Raw genomic sequence first — 19,272 nt, 5'->3', positions numbered from 1 at the left:
ATGTAGTACACTCCGGTGAGTATGCGATGTTCGCCTGTGAGACCCTCGAATAGGATAGATCCTTGCCCGCAAATCTCCACCGCTGAACCATCACCGAACTTGACCGGGCCTTCAACATCATATTCCAGCTCGAGAAATTTCTCCTTGCATCCCGTCATGTGGTTACTGGCACCCGTGTCGAGATACCACGACACATTGTGATCCCCGGATAACTTAGGTGTCACATTCTTCTCATGAAGTAGCACCTTCCGGGTTGGTTTCACAACCACCGCTTCAGCGAGATCACAAGCTTCGGCCATCAGAAGACCTGGACCTTCGTCTTCCTGCTTTGCCAAATTTGCCTTGATCTCCCTCTTGTTAGGCTTCGGACAATCCTTTGCAAAGTGACCCATTTCGTTGCAGTTATAGCACTTAACCTCGGATAAATCCAAGTTCCGTGGCTTACGCCCTTTAGATTGGTCCGCCTTACCACGACCTTGTGGCTTGCCTTTTCCTTTGCCTTTTCCGGTTTGTCCGTCGCGCTTCACGTTGCTTGAGGCTTCGCCACCATCACGCCTTCCTTTGCTACTTGGGGCCTCCCAATCTGCGCGCGAGTACATGAGTTGGTCACTACCTCTTTCTTTGCCTTTCCGACAGCCACGAGCATTCTCTTCCCATGTCCGCAAGCGTCCGATCGCCTCCGTTATGGTCATGTCGTCGATGTCGTAAAGCTGCTCGAGCGTGCCGATGATGTACGTGAATTTATGAGTCACTGAACTGAAAAACTTCTCCACGATCTCGGTCTCCTCGAGCTTTGAACCAAGTGCGTGGATCTCTCCCACCAGAGTAGTAAGACGCATGGCGTAGTCGTTCACCGATTTAGTTTCCTCCATCTGCAACTTGTGAAATTGGCGCTTCAGCACTTGTGCCCGAGCCTTGGTGACGCGATCTTCTCTGATCCTCATCTCCTTGAGTGCGTTCCACGCCTCTCTTGCCGTCTCGAACTCCGCCAATGTCATTAGCACGGAATCCGGCACGGACTGGGGTATGGCGGCCATGGCACCTTCGTCAGACTCGTCATCGACGTCGTCGTCCGTGATTGCCTGCCACACTCGAAGGGTTCGGAGAATAATTTTCATCTTCACCGCCAACACACCGTAGTTGGCGTCGGTGAGCATCGGGTACTGGATGGGGATGTTGCGATGCGCCTGGACGTTGGCGCCGCTCGGTCCTCCACCACTGGTTGCTGACTTGACGCCCTTCTTCACCTTGTCGCCGTTCTTGTTCGCCTTGGCACCGCCCTTACCGGACTTGACCGACTCAGCGTCGCTGTCCGTCATCGTAGATCGTCGAGGCTCTAGATACCAATTGTTGGCTTTTGAACGTGCGTATGCAGCCGTACAGGCGTGCCTACGCGATTCTTGCTTCGGCCGGCTACTTGACGGAACTTGCGTAACTAGCGACACGAATAAAACTGATCGATGGATTTGATGGCTAAAGGCCTGTGTCGTGCCTTTGCTTTGTATTGCTTTTCATTTTTCTGGTGTTACAATCAACACCCCTAGGGTGTCTTTTATACACGTCCACAAGGGACTATGGAAATAGACTAGGACTAGGAATCCTAATACTACTAGGACTCGGTTTGGCCTTCTTTCCTAATCCTAAAGAAACAACATGATTAACTTCTACAAAACCTACACTATGATCTTCATCTCGAGTGGGGAGTTGGTGGGAGGAGAGGGCGGCGACGACAGTTTTGATCTGTGATCTTCCTCGACGCTAATTGCAGTGTATTGATCTAGGTCAGGAGGCTCGGGGTGTTCGTGGCGGCTGCGAGGAGGAAGCAATGGAGTTCGGCGACCGGACGTGGGCAAGGGCGCCGATCTCCCTCCTCCTGCTCCCAATCGCCGACGCGGCCACCATCAACCTGATCTTCACCACCTCAGGTGCGCTTATTCCACTACTGGGATAATGATTTTTAACGACGGTACATGTGGTCGTTAAAGGTCGGATTGTCGTCGTTAAAGGTCATTAACGACCACAATCTGCTGGTCGTAGTAGGCTCCGTCGTTAAAAGTATAACGACCACATACCTTTTGTGGTCGTTATTCTTACAACGACGGGATGATGTGTAGTCGTCAATCGCAAGGTAATAACGACCACAATTATATTATTAATGACCACTTATGTGGTCGCTAATAATGCTATTGTTCTAAACAAAGTATCATTACCGACTACTCTCTTCACACTTTGATGTGCTTTCAGAACCACCTATATTTAATATAACTTTCCATTCAACGATCACTTTATGCCGCATCCAACATCTCAATTGTAACATCCACATTAATATAGAAACAAAAGAATCTGAATTGAAAGGAACATAGCCGCTTTTATTAATAGAAATACAAATATTCCGAAATACAATTCTGAAATGAAAATATCATTTAAGAAACTTGAGTCAAAAAGCACTCCTTATAAGACTGTACTTTATCATATCTATCTGGAAAATAAGCAGCTAGAAAATAAAATATTTATTAATCTTCAATCGAATAACACCATCGTTGTTTGAATGGATATCATTCTTCATCACCAATTACAATGCCTCCAGATCCTTCTATATACTACAGTTGGGCCATTAGTCCTACAAAATGTTGAGTACTTTATGAAAGTTAGTCCTCATAAATAAATTGGCACAAAGTATAATAGCATATAAAATCGATGTATAAACTTCATCATATCATTTCACATGTCACTATCATTGTTGGCATCAACTTCATCGATAATAGCTGCAATATTATGAGTAATTTGAAAACAATAAAGCGTAGGAACAATTATTGGTATAGCACATGATACTTAGAAACTCGCTTTTGGAATCATCTGCATTCCAATATGAACTAAATAAGATTGGTGTATATGTTGGCGCATCATTTGCATCTATGAAAATAAGCAACCACATTATACCATCTAGTAGAATTGAATAACATTTTTATGGTTGCATGGTACCTTTTGTATTTAACTTGTACTTTTTCCAGAGTTCCACATCTTGCATATGAGGGCTGCGAGTGACCCTATTTCTGCTGAAATTTCCTAATTGACTTGATTTGCAAGGTCCGCCTAGCAATACCTTGGTGCACCAGTCCAGACTTATTCAACTCTGCGTAGCATCTTTTTCGAGCTAATAATATGAAGTTTTCATACGTGTGATGAGTCATTGCGATAACCTATATATATAGCGTTAGTTTGAAGTATGCACAAAGGCTATATAGAGTATAATTAATAAATTAAATAAATGAATTTTGATGTATTGAAAATGAATTACTGGATGCTAAATCATATAAAGTATTTTCTCTGTAAAAAATATAGAATCATTTAAGTCACTACGGAGGGAGTAAATACATAACTACTTGTGTCACTGTTTATTACTCCCTCAGTCTCATAGTGTAAGATGTTTTTTGACGCTGCACTAGTGTCAAAGAATGTGTTACACTAGTGTCAAAAAATGTCTTCCATTATAAGAAGGAGGGAGTAATAAGGAAGAAAGCTAAAATACGAAACAAATCAATTACTACAGATCAAGACTTGCATACACGTGGCATAATGTTGTTAGTACGATGAGTCAGTCCTAACTGTGAATTACAACAACCAAGAATTGTTAGCACCTATGTATGGCTGAAAAAAGGTTGCGCCACTGTTAGTGTGTTCCTTCTAATGAGATACTTGATGCAGTTATCTCATATCCTTTTAGAGCTCAGCTTGATATGCTTCCTGTAATCATGCACGTGACCTTGTTGCCTGGAGAACAAAATTAACTTATTAAAGAAACAGAACAAGTATGCTTCCCGTAATCAGCTCAGGTTGCTACTACTTCTGAATATTTAATTGCTATAGTGTAGCAATATGACATCTCAGAGTTAACTTTTATTTATCGCTGCACATGATGAATGGTTCAAAATTGACAAAACGATTAGCATTAGTAGTCATCAAAATGCAAGCTCTACAGTTTTTCAGACAGACTAAACATACAACCACACTGCAGCTTGCTGCTGCAACCTGTGTGGTATATTCCTCGATAGCCTCCCTAACATGGATATAATAAAATTCATTAGCTGATGGACTTATGAAGTTTCAGATTACGCGGCTGCAGTCCATGTCTTATCTGCTTAATAGTTTCCAGTGACAACTATACGCTGACCTTTGAAAGAAAATAAGTAGAAGTTGACTCAGCCAATGTCTCAGATCTCAAGCGAACGTCACCTGCACCACCATCAATTTGCCACAGTCCCTCGTGCGTCCGTCGATTCATGGTCGCCCATGTAGTGCAAGGGCCAGCAATTGGCTTGCTGCGATTGCATCGTCAACCCGCGCCGCAAGTGCGTGCCCAAAGGCGCCTTCCATGCCTGCAAGACGGTGATGAATACCATGTCTCCTCGGCCACAAGGCAGGCGACTACCAGATCTAAGGTCAATGAACCTTCTATGAAATTTGGAAAGAGGATCTTAGCTGTTGCTCCGATCTTCCGCTAGCTGCTATGTGCCCCAAGGAGAGATGACGGTCACAATCCATGTCTACGATCTATGGGATGGGGTAGCGCCGCCATGGTTCTCATGGACTTGAGTCCTGGATAAGTAATAAACCTAAGTTGTAGCTTGATTTTTTTTCTGACGGGAAGGCAACTTGCAGATTGATATTTACGCATCCTTTCCTGAGATAAAAAAATAATGGTTAATTCTAAAATCAACAACGACCATGGGATACGCTAAAAATTAACGACGGGTAGACCGTTGGTCGTCGTGAGGATCGAGCAGGCCAAAGTTGCACTTGTAGCCAGCCCGTTGTACTACTAACGACCAAGTGTTACCTTTGATTGGTCGTTGATGCCCTAATTTTTAGTAGTGTTCTTTCCCTGTCTACAACACCTGGATCTCTACTCTTCTCCCCCCTTTCTCTCTCTACATCTTGGTAGTTAGCAGTATTAAGAAAATGCTTTCGGGAGAGTTGGACGAGGAAGAAGAAGAGGAAATGGAAGAGGAGGAGGAACTTACAGAATATGAGGAAATAGAGGAAGGTACTCGGTCTGTTGAAACAATCTCAATGTAATTCTGCATACTTCTGTTCTTCAATATTATCTTTTTGTAGCTGGCTGGTTTCATTTTTTTTCTCTTTGGTGCAGTAGACACTCTGTATTTATTTTTCTTTCTTGATGTGAACAGCACTGTGAGGCCTTGTTTGGTATTAGAGTTTTTGAGGAGATTTGTGGGGATAATCCTCACAGGGATTGGGTGAAACCCCAACCTTCACCCAATCCCTTCAAATCCCCATTTATCCCCAATACACTAAGTAGGGGTAGTGTATTGGGTATTGAGAAAAATGCATTAGAATTTGGAGATTTGTGGGGAAATGTGGGGATGTAACATGTCAAATACACTAGAACCAAATGGTGTTATAGGATATGTAGGGATTTAGGGGTTTGACCGGAATAATCCCCACTAATTCCCTCAAATACACTAGTACCAAACAACGCCTGACTAGTCTGGAAACACCTGATGTGATTGACCTTCGAAAGGTTCAGAGGAAGGAGGCAGATGATCAGGCAGAAATGCGATTATACAAGGTAATATGAATAATGAGATAGTTGTTTGTCGACTTGGCTAGTCGTTCCCGCTGATCATGAATGCATTTCTTTTCTTGCCTCTGAAGGTTCTTGAAGAGAAAGAAGTAAGTATCGGCCCTGAGGTGGGCAAAATTGACAAAAATGACCCCTGGGACGAAAGAACTCACGGATTGACCCCTCGGGAGAAATAATTCACCGGCCTGACCCTTTTGTGTGGCGCCCGACACCTCGACGCCACACTGTACTGTGTGATGCCTAGGGGTTAGGCGCCACACCCCCGACCACGTGGCAGGGAGGGCCCCACCCCCAGGCAGTGTGACGCCTAAGCCTCAGGCGTCACACATTGTAATGTGTGGCGCCTGACCCTTAGGCGCCACACACTGACTTACAGAGCCACGGGCCAGCCCCCTCCCCACCCCCCTCCCCACCCCCTCCCTCATTCCCCTCCCCCAGCCCCTCTCCCAGCCACTGCCCCTCCCTCAAATCCTTCTCTACATCACCAAATCTCAAGGTTTGGAGCGGGCATTTGTTGTCCAATCACTCCCCTAAGGTAATCCCCACCTCTCCCCTCATTCTCATCCAAAGGAAAATCTTTTGTGTTCTTTTTTTTGCAAATTTGAGGAAACCCTAGTTTTTCATGAAATGTGGGATGTATATCATATTGTTTTATTTGTTTGTATGTTAGGATAAGGGGTATGATGGGGTTAGGATTAGGGTTGTTTGGATGTGTGCATTATGGTTGTTTTAGGGTTAGGCTAGGGTTAGGCTAGGGTTAGGCTATGGTTAGGCTAGGGTTAGGGATGTTTGGTTGTGTTAGGGTTATGAGGGGGTTAGGGTTATTTGGAAGTTAGGCTATGGTTATTGTAATTGTATGATTGCTCATAAAGAGGTTCTATGTTTTGTTGTTTAGGTATGGGAAGAACATGTGTTTATGTTCATCACGTGGACAAGGATGCCTTTTTAAAAGGCAATATTGATCCGGACCCGGATGAGCTTGACATGGTGTTCGATTTGTGTCCTAGCTATGCTGAATTGTTGGAACAAGTCCGAAAGGATTTGAATTGGATGGACCCTAGTGATGTAGTTGAGTTTGCTGGTAGGCATAATGTGGGATTCGGAATGCACATTCGTTGGAAGACCATGCGTGTCAACTCCGAGCAACGTTGGCTTGCATACAAGGATACGGTGGCCGAATCACTAGACAAGGCTCTAGAGTTATTTGCCATGAAAACAAATGTTCCTAACTTGTTGGATTTGAACCGGGTTTCCTCTTCGATTGTTGAAGCTATTCCTGCAACCATCAACGAAGAGGCCAGCATTGAACCTCTTTCTTGTGTGTATGAGGCTAACGATGAGGTCAACATTGAACATGAACCATTGGTAGAGGCTAATTATGAGCACTATGATGATGGTAATGTTCTTCATGACAACAATCTTGGTGATTTGGACAAATATAATTTGCAAGAGGCAATGGACCATTCCATTCCGTACTCACGTGGGTATGCCTCTGAGTCTGACGATGAGGGTCCCGATGAAGAAGTTGATGAGGAAGGGTTCACGGCAAAGGAGGCTGAAGCTTTCACGAAGGTATTAAAGCATGATCACCGGACACCATTGTTCGAGGATCTTAGCCTTGCGGATGAAGCCGTGGTTGACGGAGGCGAAGGCATATTGTTTGGAGTTAGGCCACCTTCTCATCGGGACACACATGGGAAGAATATTATTTTTCCGGGGTCAAAGTTCGAAACATTCTTTGAACTGAAGATGTGGTTGGATGAATATTCTGTTACGCATTACAGGCCACACAAAGTTGTTCATTCAAACATGAAGCTGCGTTACACGGTTGCTTGTGAGGATAGAGGTTGTCCTTGGATTGTCCGTGCAAGACCATGGAAAGGAGGGCCAGGATGGAACATTGTCAGTTGTATGCCTCACATGTGTCAAGGCAAGAGGGTTGATGGTGCCCTATCGTCGCAAAGCCATAGACAACTAACCTCCGAGTTCATCGCTTATAGGCTTTCCAACTCCATCTCCTCTCTTCCTACAATGAGCATAAAAAGCGTACAAGACCTTGTGAAAGCCCTCTTTCACTACGAGGTGAAATATGGTAAGGCATGGAAAGCAAAGCAAGCCGCATTCAAGATGTTGTATGGTGATTGGGAGGAAGCATACAACCGCATACCTAGGTTGTTGGGAGCTATTGCCCACAATAACCCGGGCATGGTTCATGTTGTCGAGCCGTATGGGGAGAAAACAAGGATTAAGAATGGAAATAGGGTTCGCGTATTTGGCCGTGCATTTTGGGCATTTGAGCAATGTGTGAGGGCTTTCCAGCACTGCCGTCCTGTCATCTCCATCGATGGCACGTTTTTGACCGGACAATTCAAGGGCACTTTGTTGGTTGCAATAGCAAGTGATGCCAATAACCGGTTGATGCCTTTGGCTTTTGCTTTGGTTGAGGCAGAGAACAATGTTAACTGGGAATGGTTCTTGCATATTTTGAGAACCAAAGTATTACCGTTTGAGAGGGAAATATGTGTCATATCGGATCGTCATCAAGGCATACTTAACGCGGTTGACATTGTCATTCCCGGCCATGCTCCTTTGCATCATCGATGGTGCATGAGGCATTTCTGTGCAAACTTCTACCGGGCATGTGGTAGCAAGGAGTTGGCGGATGATCTTCAGGATTGTTGTCAAGCATTTTCTGACAAACGATTTGCAAGATTGTACAATGCTTTGCTTGTAAACAAAAAACTTGATGCAGGTGGGCTTGAGTTTCTTAACAGGCATATTGAACTTCGGGCCAAGTGGGCACGAGCTTATGACGAAGATGGCCGAAGATATGGTCAAATGATCAGTAACATGGCAGAATGCTTCAACCGGGTGTTGAAGGGTGTCCGTGCGTTGCCGGTGACGGCAATAGTTCAATACACATTCGACAAGTTGAGAGCATACTTTCTAAAGTACTCACAAGAAACAGATGATCAGATTGCGGGAGAGAACAAGAAAAAGTATAAGTACCAGTTTCCACCAAAGGTTGACAAATGGATGGTATTTCAATCACGGAAGGCTGACTCCCAAACGGCTACCCTGTACAACAACGAGGATTGGACATACGAAGTGAATGAGCCCGGAGGAACGACAAACGATGGCCAGCAACACGGAAACAGGGCGTTCAAGGTTTCTTTATCCTTGTGTGATTGCTCTTGTGGGAGACCAAGGTTGCTTCATCTCGCATGCTCGCATTTGTACACGGCAGCTCGCAGTAGGAATGTGGACGTCAACCATCCACTAACCGTGAGGGAGTCCGAGTTCTCGATCATGACCACGAAGCATACATGGGCTCCTAGATTTGAACCATACTTTGACCAATCACAATGGCCGGAGTATCATGGAGTGCAACTATGGCCCGACCCAGAGTGGAAGGTTGTGAAACTGGGAAGACGAAAGACAAAGCGTTTTAGAGGAGACATGGATGGATGGGGCCATGGTGGTGGCAGAGAAATGGGGAACAACCAATTCCAAGAGCCTACTGAGAGATCACAATGTGGAGATTGCGGTGTAACAGGGCACAACAGAAGAAGGTGTACGGCGCGAAAGAAGAAGTCCAAAAACAATGATTCCAGGTCAAGCCAACCAAGTCCTAGCCAACCAAGTTCAAGCCAACAAGGGACGGGTCAAGGAAGCACGAGCCAACAAGGGACGGGTCAAGGAAGCACGAGCCAACAAGTTCCTACTCAACGTGTTCCTAGCCGACTTGGGCTTACTAGAGGACGTGCTACTAGAGGAAGTGGTGGTGGTAGAGGCAGTGGTGGGATAGGTCGTGGTGGTGCTAGAGGCAGGGGTGGGATAGGTCGTGGTGGTGCTAGAGGCAGTGGTGGACTTACTAGGATTGGTATGCGTGGATACCTACAAGGACCATTTCCGTATGTCACATATTTCACTTATCTTTATCATGTTGTTTTTGATGCTCCTTTGTGTGTTATTTTACTAACTATGAGCTATGATGCCTGTTTTGTAGGTATGGCCGCTTCTCAGCCGAACAAGGCAAAAGCGGAGTGGGGGGAGGAGAAGGATGCAGCCAGTGAGGAGCAGCTGTTGATGGATAGGGCTGCAAAGAAGTTGAGAGAGGAGGATGCAGCGGAAGCGCGAAAGAAGAAGGATGAGGAGGATAAGGCAAAGAGGGATGAGGAGTGGCAAATGTTCCTTGAGCATAAGCGATATGAGGCTAGGATAAAGGAGAATGACAGGAAGACGCTAGAGAAACGTAAAAAAGAATATGAAGCTAACTTTAAGAAGATGTTGGCAGAGGCCGCAGCAAAGAGAGAGCGGGAGCATCAGCGCTTCACGGAGAGGGTTAAGGAAGAGGCTTCAAAACTGCGCAAAAGGGAAGAGGAAGAGGAAGAAGAGAGGAAGAAGAAGAAGGGTAAGGGGCCTTGCTCGACCCAATAGAGCCGGATGCTTGTAATCTATGTGTTGTTGAACCTTGTTTGGTTCCGCGCTTTATGACAATGAAACTCCACTATGTATGCACTTTTGGACGTAAGTTACTTCAAGAATCATATGTATGTTTGAACTCCACCACCACTACTATGTGCTTTGTGTTGTATGTTTTAACGTATGTATTTGAACTCCACCACTATTTTTGAACTCCTCCTCCATTAAGATGCAGTTCTAGGCATGACAGAGTGTGTGGCGCCTAAGACTTAGGCGCCACACATGTGTAGTGTGGCGCCTGCGGCTTAGGCGCCACACATGGACTTATACTGGGGGATGGGGGTGGGGAGGGGCTGCCCTGAGGCTGTATAAGCCCATGTGTGGCGCCTAAGCCTCAGGCGCCACACTACACATGTGTGGCGCCTAAGGCTTAGGCGCCACACATGGACTTATACTGTGGAGGGGGGTGGGGAGGGGCTGCGCTGAGGCTGTATAAGCCCATGTGTGGCGCCTAAGCCTTAGGCGCCACACTGCACATGTGTGGCGCCTAAGGCTTAGGCGCCACACATGTGAAAACCTGCTGGAACTGAATATGGACAGCAATAAAGCAATTTCTGACAGCAATAAAGATCTTAGAACAGCAATACATCAATATATTGACAGCAATAAGGATCTTGTGAGTGCAATAAAGCAATATATTTCCAGCAATAAGGATCTTTTGACAGCACTAAATGGTTCTCAACAACTGCAACTAGAACTAAATGGTTCACAACTCGAAATAGTTCAAGACTACAATAAATAGTTCAGCTCGACAAGTGCAACACCAACTACAAATCACTTAGGGCCTCGTCCCCTCTTGGATACTAGCTTCTTCCTTCTCGCAACCACAAATTGATCCGGGTCATCGGACTCATCGTCATCGTCATCCTCAACCTCATCCTCCCTGCTTCTCATCGTTGACAAACGAGAGCTCCCGGCCACCGGATTCTTCCCTTTCGCATAATCATCCGGTGAGTAGCGCTTAAATTCCTTCCTGGGCTTCAACACGTAAGCGGAGCGTTGGAAAGCCTTCAACGTCATGTCGTCCGCAGCCTAATACACATGAAGGTTGAAAGTTCAAATTTGAAGGTTCAAGGCTGAAGGTTGAAAGTGCAAACTGCATGGCTATGTCATACCTGATGAGTGTCAGCATCATCCTCCTGAGTATTTCTTTGGGTAATGTCACCATCATCCATATGAGCGCCCGAAGAAGCCGAATCGTCAAGAGTATTTCTTTCGGATGAACCGGATCTCGAAGGTGAAACATATTCAGGGTCACGGCAACCTAAAATGTTGGATAGGCGCCGTAACTTCTTGCCCTGTTCCTGTTAGATTCAAATATAAATGACATATATTAGGTAACCTATAATGTTGCATTCGTGGGCAAAATAATAATAATGACACAACACCTTTATGAATAGACGAAGTGCAGATTCTCCCTTTTTTCCTCCAGGTGTGTTATCTAGAATATCTTCGGACTCGTCAGCTTGTTTCTTGACCTCTTTGCGCTATGATCACAAGACAATGACAACAAATAAGTGCAAGTGAATAGGTCCACAAGACAATGACCTCTTTACATAGGGGAGCACACTTACCACAAAGTTCAGGACAGGGGCGAAGGAAGTTTGGTACCCTTCGCGAATCAACTTGTTGTAACCGCCTTGGGCAAGTTCATCGTACTCAGTGGGTTCTTCCAATATGTCCTCCTCGTAAGCCGGCGGACAAATCTCGACACGAGTACTCTCCTGAAACCATCTTAGGTAGTTGCTGAACGCAAGAGCACAATGCTGACGGTACTGGGTTCGTTGTATGCTCGAAGTTGCCTGCACACTTTGCTCGAACATAAGGACGTAGCTCTTATGATGCTTCTGCCAGTCCTTGATTTTTCGCTGCCTCCTCCTATCCAACCTGCTTTGAACAAAACACATCAGTAGCTCGCTCAACACTAAGAACAAAACTAATCACTAATTATTTTTTGTTACCTGTGAAGCTATGTGTCCGTGTCCACCCACTCCGGCGGGTGTGGCTGAAAGTAACCAAATTGACGCAGCACACGATGCGGGAGATGCCACTCAACCGCCCAATTGCATATTAGGGGACAACGCATTAGCCAAAGATGTCTTTCCTGCACGCATAGTGGATTCAGCTGGAACGTGTGTGCATCACCAAAGTTTGTCCCGACACCATATGGCTCCCATTCAACCTACAACACAAGATGAATACCACAATTCATTTCACTCACAACATAGAAGCTGGAAGTCAACTCTGAAACCATCTTACCTGCTCGGGGGTAAGCGAATCCATCTCGTTGGTGTACTTCTTGTACAATAGGTTCACTTCGCTTGCCACCTCCGATACCAAGTCCCACTTGTAAGCCCATGTAGGTTGACGTACAGGGTTGTCGTGGTTATCCCAGGTATTCCACTTTGAGCTTTTAGGGCGTCCAACAGGTAGGCGTTCCCAGCTCCATACTGAAAGTAGGAGCATACAACCACCAACTCCACCGTCCTTTGTCGTCCTGCGACAAGCATCGTCCAACTACAAGTAACAACAAACATGCATCAGTTTAGCAGAAAAAGATAACAGAGAGTACTTAATATTAACAATTTATTACCTGCCGATACAAGTAAGCCAGTGCGGCCGAGCCCCAGCTGAACTTGTTGTCCAAAACAGTCAACGCCTTCAGCCACATCCAAGGAGCATTCTTGCCTGTGCCGTCCGCAAAGATAGTCCTAGAGATGACGTACCACATGTAGACGCGAGCATACCTCTGGATGACCTCGTCATCTGCGTCCTCAGGACAATGAGCAGAGTTGGCGGCAATCCAAGTGAAAGTGGCGCCGGCAGGGACTCTATCTTTCTTCCCTCCATCTTCCACCTCCGGCTCCTGCGGCGACATACCAATAAGAGCCTCCATTTGATGCCGCCATCCCTCAGAATCAGTGCTCATACATAGTGGCTTCCCCTCGATGGGAAGAGCGGTGATCATGGAAACATCTTGAAGAGTAACCGTCATCTCTCCGGTCCGGAGGTGAAAACTATGTGTCTCCGGCCTCCAACGATCAATGAGTGCTGTGACTGCCGCAGCGTTCAGATTTGGAGTTGACCGACTCACAAGCTGCACGAATGGAAGGAGTCCCGTCATCTCGATGTACGGGGTGTACCGCTCATCGTAATGCATTACAGAGGATGCCCCATGAGACCGGATCTTCAGGGGCGTAAGCTCCTGCAAACATATAGGAGAAGAAGATATCAAGTGCTTATTACATTTTCAAAATATTACTAATCTACTAATCATTTTCTACTTACCATCTTCTTCTCCGACATGAAATAGGCCCGGTGTTCAGCGTCATAAACATCATTCAGAAGCCACACCATCCTACAAATCACAAAAAATTACTCATTTACTAATATTCAAATAAGACTCATATACTCATATGAACTACTACTAATACTAACTACTACCACTAAGCACTAACTACTAACTACTACTACTACTAACTACTACCACTAACTACCTAATGCAATTCCTAACTAGTCATATACCTACTACTACTAACTACTACTACTACTAACTACTAACTAGTCAAATCCTAACTCATATCCTAACTAGTCAAAACCTAACTCATATCCTAACTAGTTAAAACCTAATGCAAATCCTAACTCATATACTAACTAGTCAAATCCTAACTCATATCCTAACTAGTTAAAACCTAATGCAAATCCTAACTCATATACTAACTAGTCAAATCCTAACTCATATCCTAACTAGTCAAAACCTAATACAATTCCTATACCTACCTCTACTACTAACTACTACTACTACTAACTACTACTACTACTCACTATTCATATACTCAACCAAAACCAAAACCTAATGCAATTCCTATACCTACTACTACTACTAACTACTAACTACTCATATACTCAACCAAATCCTAACTAGTCAAATCCTAAGAACCTACTCAAATCAATCTACTAAAATCAATCTACTCAACCAAAACATAATAAAATTGGATAGAAGGATGGGAAAGGGAAGGGATGGGGGAGGACATTACCTTGGGGGATCAATCCAAGGAAGAAATCCTCAGATCTGAAGGAGATGGGGGAGGGGATTAGGGAGGGGATGAGAGCCAGCCGCCGCAATGGAAGTTTCTGTTTGAATGAGGGAGGGGGTGGGGAGGGGGCTGGCCCGTGGCTCTGTAAGTCAGTGTGTGGCGCCTAAGGGTCAGGCGCCACACATTATAATGTGTGACGCCTGAGGCTTAGGCGTCACACTGCCTGGGGGTGGGGCCCTCCCTGCCACGTGGTCGGGGGTGTGGCGCCTAACCCCTAGGCGTCACACAGTACAGTGTGGCGCCGAGGTGTCGGACGCCACACAAAAGGGTCAGGCCGGTGAATTATTTCTCCCGAGGGGTCAATCCGTGAGTTCTTTCGTCCCAGGGGTCATTTTTGTCAATTTTGCCCCTGAGGTGCTGTTTGGGTCCATCCACGGGCGACGGGTGTGTTTCACTAACTAAAACTTCCGCATAAGACTGCCTTGATTCCCGTTTAGTTTGTCAACCATAGTCAGATGCTGTACGTGCTCGCTTTACAATTACAGGTACGCGAGAGAAGCACAAGATAAACCATCATCATCATCAGGCCCTAAAAGGATAAGTAGCGGAGTTGTGCCATTTGTCATTTATAAATAAACATGTTCCTTGCCTGACGGTGCCCTGTTAAGATGGTGATATTTCTAACTCTGTTTTTTTTGCTGGTGGTGCAGGTTGATCTGCTTAAGAATCAACGGCCGGAGAGAGTGGATGTCACCCTCCACCCTGAGGAGCTTGAGGTCATGGACGACGTTCTGCCAGCCAAGTAAGATGATGTCACCAATTTTTGTCCTCGTGAAACACGGAATCAATTATTTCTTTTTGTGGCAGAATGTAAGAACACAGCACATGTATTTTGACTATCACGTGATTGATTAACAGGTACGAGCAAGCACGGGAGGAAGAGAGGTTCGGGAAGCAGCAGGATTATTTCAGCGACATGGTGGCGGAGGTATGGTTGTCTATTATTCCCTTTCACAGCACATCATTGCTGTCCATTCCATTTGATCTCTTGATTGTATGGCTTGCCTGATGAGATGATGATGATGATGACATGCTTGCAGAACGCGAGCAAGATGGAGAGGAAGCTTGACAAGTACTGGTGGAGCTTGCAGCCCAAAGGTGGGCGTGTCAACAAGAAGAAAATAGTTTATGTGTTGCTGATTCAAGGCCCAAAAGTAGGTATCTATTGTATAAAGTTTCATGGGCTGGACGGGCCACGACCCATTCAGCCTTACTGAAGCTCCGTCAGTGTTGTCAAGGAAGGCGGTTCGTCATTGTCGCCTTCATCGAAGAAGAAGAATAAGAACAAAGATTTCAAGTTTTAGAAGAGGTTGCCAATTATCATCCGCAAATTCAAGAAGATTAGTAGTGTCTCTGTCCTGAAGTCGGCTGGTTCGTTGCACGGAGGATGTATGTGTCTGTAGAATAAATACAGCTCTTGTTAGCGCAGCAATGTAGATGGCCGCCCTCATGCCGCAGTCGGAATGCAGCTTCTGTGGGATGAAAGCGTAGAAAGACTTAAAAGTGTTTGTAGTAGTAGAAAGAGGCTCGCACCTCTGCCACCATAAGCTTCTTTCTAGATGAACCAAAAATCACTTAAATTTGTTCAAGCCTTCTGAGTTCTGACCTGAACCAGAAACCATTTAAATGTCTAGCCCTTGCGCAACTGTAGTTTTGGTGGATTCATGCTTGCGATTCTGTGAATGGATGTAGAGTATGCATGGAAATGTTGTAGGATGTACTTCGCACGTTCCTAAATATAAGTCTTTTAAGAGATTCCATTATGAACTACATACGGATGTATTCACCTATATTGCTCTGTATGTACTCCCTCCGTTTCTAAATATAAGTCATTTTAGAGATTGCACCACGGATTACATATGAAACAAAATAAGTGAATCTATATTTAAAAATATGTCTAAAACCATCTGTATGTAATCCATAGTAAAATCTTTAAAAAGACTTGTATTTAGGAACGGAGGGAGTAGTCCATAGTAAAATCTTTGAAAAAACTTATATTTAAGAAATCTTTAAAGATATTTATATTTAAAAACGGAGGGAGTAGTTTAGTGGGAATGCAAAAAAACATAATGATCCTCTCATCCTAGTGAAAAAGTTGTGAATGATGACTTGTGTTTTTTAGAGATTTTTAATTTAATTGCATGGTTGTCGATGGGCTTAAATGCATATACTTTGAGTGATGGAAGTAACACCCTGTGATACAAACAAGAAAATGGAAGGTGCATGTCTTTACCTGGTAACGCCCCAACTTTTTCTCAGGAGGCCCGCAATGGCGGGCCCCAACCACTAGTGATCATATATATGATGCATGCATCAAATTTCCTTTCCATGCTCAAGAGGAAGCTCCTCCTGCTGAATCCCCACCTCTTCCCCAGCGTCGTGGCCGTCGTGGTCAACGATCCCATCGTCCGGGGCAGCATCCGCGGCGGCGGTGGCAACGTGCAGGTAGGTTATGTAGACGGCGAGGCAGTACCCGAGAAAAGCAACCAATGCCATGAGCAGCAGCCACTGGAGGACCGCCGCGCTGAGGGCGCCTGCCACGAAGTGGATCGCCGTAGAAACCATGCAGCCGCACCACCCAATGAGGACGAACATCGCATGCTCCATCCAGCCCGGAAACATGGCGCCGTTGAGGAGCACTACCCCCACGGTCAGCACCCAGAACGCGGCGTGCAGCGAGCCTATGGACGAGAGGACGGACACGGTCACGAGCTCGTCGGGCATTCCTCCGAAGCTGATGACCAAGTACATGAGCGCCGTCCAGACTGCCGTCACCGCAAACGCCGTGAGGGTGACCGTGCGGGCGGCGTTCCGGGCCTCGGCCCTGGTGCGGCAGGCGGGATTGGGGAGGGGCAGCGCGCCGCCGCGGATGGCCCGCTCGGTGCCGGCGGCGAGGCGGTGCAGGGCGAGCGCGTAACCCAAGTAGGCGGCGGCGTAGACGGTGGTGAGGTGGAGGGCCAAGACGGCGGCGCCGGGGCCGATCTCGCTGGCGGTAGAGGAGGCGGCGAGAAGCCGTAGGAGAGGCGGGCCAGGTCGGTGTACAAGGGCCAGCTGCGCCAGATGCACTGGAGGAGGAGGAAGACGTACGCGCAGAGCGTGGCGGCATGATCCACACCTGGGACATGGGGTGCCCGTCGTAGCGCATCAGCAGCACCGCGGGGACGGCCACGGCGAGCACCGCTGTGAAGCCCAGCAAGGCGACGGCGAGGACCACCTTCACCTGCACAAGGCCGGGGTCCAGCCGCCTGAAGCGCTCCAGCAAGGTGGAGCGGATGCTCATCCTCACGTCGACGGCGGCCATGGCCACGAAAGTCGATCCAGAGATCGTACTACTACGTGTCCTTCCTCCGCCTCCTCGCTTTATATATACTAGCAAAATGGCACGTGGGTTGCCACGGAAGGAAAAAAAAACATAATCTCCAATGATGATAAATACATTATGTTCATATATCATCGCTTGATTTAGAAATTTTGTACACAAATACAAGAAAATGTTTCTTCTTTTAAATTTATTTATAAGTTGAAGCAATCTTTACATTTTTAAAAATCTTGGTAACTCAAAGATATATTCTGAATTTCAATATTTTTTCTAGAAAACATACAATAATAATCCGATGCATCCAACAGTTAATTCTTCAAAATTCACACAGGTATATTGTTACATAGACTTAGAAGCATTAATGTTTAACTACATACATTAGATCTTTCGTAAACAGTTCTACAAATATGGAAACAATTTTAAAATTGAGAACATTTTTTACAATTTATAAACATTTACTAAAAATCATGAATATTTTTTATATTTCGAACGGGTTTAATTTTCTTTTGAATTGTCGACCAATTCAAGAAAAGACGAACATAATTTTTGATGTTGGAGGATTTTATTTTAAATTCACAAACATTTTTTGAAACGCATGAAGTTTTCTGAATAAACAAATATTTTTATAAATCATTAAATTCATGGACATTGTTTTGGAATTTGCAAAAAAAAATCCGGCGTTTTTTGTGAATCCTATTTTTAATTCAAAATAAAAATTCGTCAACATTTTAATTCAAAATTCCTATTTTTTAGTATGCAAAAGTTTTTGTAATTCTAAATTATTTAAATTATAAATAAACAAAAATGGAACAGAAAATTTTAAATAAAAAAAAGAAACTATCAAAAGAGGCATTAGCTATTTTAAAAATATTAGAACATTTTTTAAATGCATTAACATATTTTGAATTAGAAAGCATTTTGTTAAATGCCTTTAATAATTTTTAATACATCGAATTGTATTTGAGATCATGGAATTTTTTTATTGTACAATATTTTTCTAAAGTTGCAAACATTTTATTGTATATGCGAGCATTTTTTACAAAACTCCGAGCAGTTTTTAAAGTCACAAACATTTTAATTTTTGAAATGTGTTGATTTATAATTTTCAGTTTATTAAAATTTTAAAGATTATTTAAAGTTTTAAATTATTTAAAATAAAAAATAAAACGGAACTGAAAATAAATAAATAAATGAAACTAAAAGTAGGCGCCTGTGCATGGACCGGCCCATACGGCGTGTTGGATATTCTCCCAGCATGCAGAGCGTAATATATGACGCTTTTACATGGACCGGCCCATTCCAAGATTTTTTGCTTTGTGAAACGTTTTCTATTACTTACCGGTGGCATGGTGAGTAATTTATGCAAACTTTAGGGGTAATTTTTAAGATGGGCGACCAGAAACCGTATTTGCTTTATTATTAGGAAGAGATATATATATACTCTACCTTTGTTCAAGAAAAGATAAGGACGAGATTCCTTTTCTCTCTAACAATAACAACAGAAAAAACAAGGACGCATGCAACAAAACTCCCTTACTTTAGCGACACACAACCCGGCGGTAAACGTAGTCGCAACAGTTAAAATATATAATTGAATTTTGAATTCAAATTCTTTCGAATTGATATAAATAGCACTTGACCTTATATTTTGGAAAGGTGTCTACATGCGCATTGTGGTGTGCTGCCATACTTTACTATAGACTGAGAGCTTGAATTGAAAAATTCAAAATAAACTAATATTTTTTTGCTTGAAATGCCCATTTATC

General features: G+C 44.6%; 1 protein-coding gene across 1 annotated transcript; it reads right to left on the bottom strand.

The window, feature by feature from the left end:
- Positions 1 to 10,723: 10,723 nt before the first annotated feature.
- On the bottom strand, positions 10,724 to 11,389 carry LOC123451127. The gene is made up of 2 exons (XM_045128135.1): positions 11,206 to 11,389; positions 10,724 to 11,122 (listed from the first exon to the last, which is right to left on the bottom strand). Exons 1-2 carry the CDS (start codon positions 11,263 to 11,265, stop codon positions 10,865 to 10,867), a joined length of 318 nt encoding a protein of 105 aa, XP_044984070.1. The 5' UTR covers positions 11,266 to 11,389; the 3' UTR covers positions 10,724 to 10,864.
- Between the last annotated feature and the right edge of the window lie 7,883 nt (positions 11,390 to 19,272).

The sequence above is a fragment of the Hordeum vulgare genome, chromosome 4H (genome assembly GCF_904849725.1).
Source record: "Hordeum vulgare subsp. vulgare chromosome 4H, MorexV3_pseudomolecules_assembly, whole genome shotgun sequence".
Lineage (NCBI taxonomy): Eukaryota > Viridiplantae > Streptophyta > Magnoliopsida > Poales > Poaceae > Hordeum > Hordeum vulgare.
This window is presented reverse-complemented; position numbering and strand designations above follow the sequence as displayed.

Excerpts from the sequence above, each read along its gene's own strand:
- LOC123451127 (XM_045128135.1), bottom strand. The coding sequence starts at position 11,265 with ATGGATGATGGTGACATTACCCAAAGAAATACTCAGGAGGATGATGCT. Across the intron at positions 11,123-11,205 it reads ATGATGCTGACACTCATCAG|GCTGCGGACGACATGACGTT; the intron begins GTATGACATAGC and ends CATGTGTATTAG.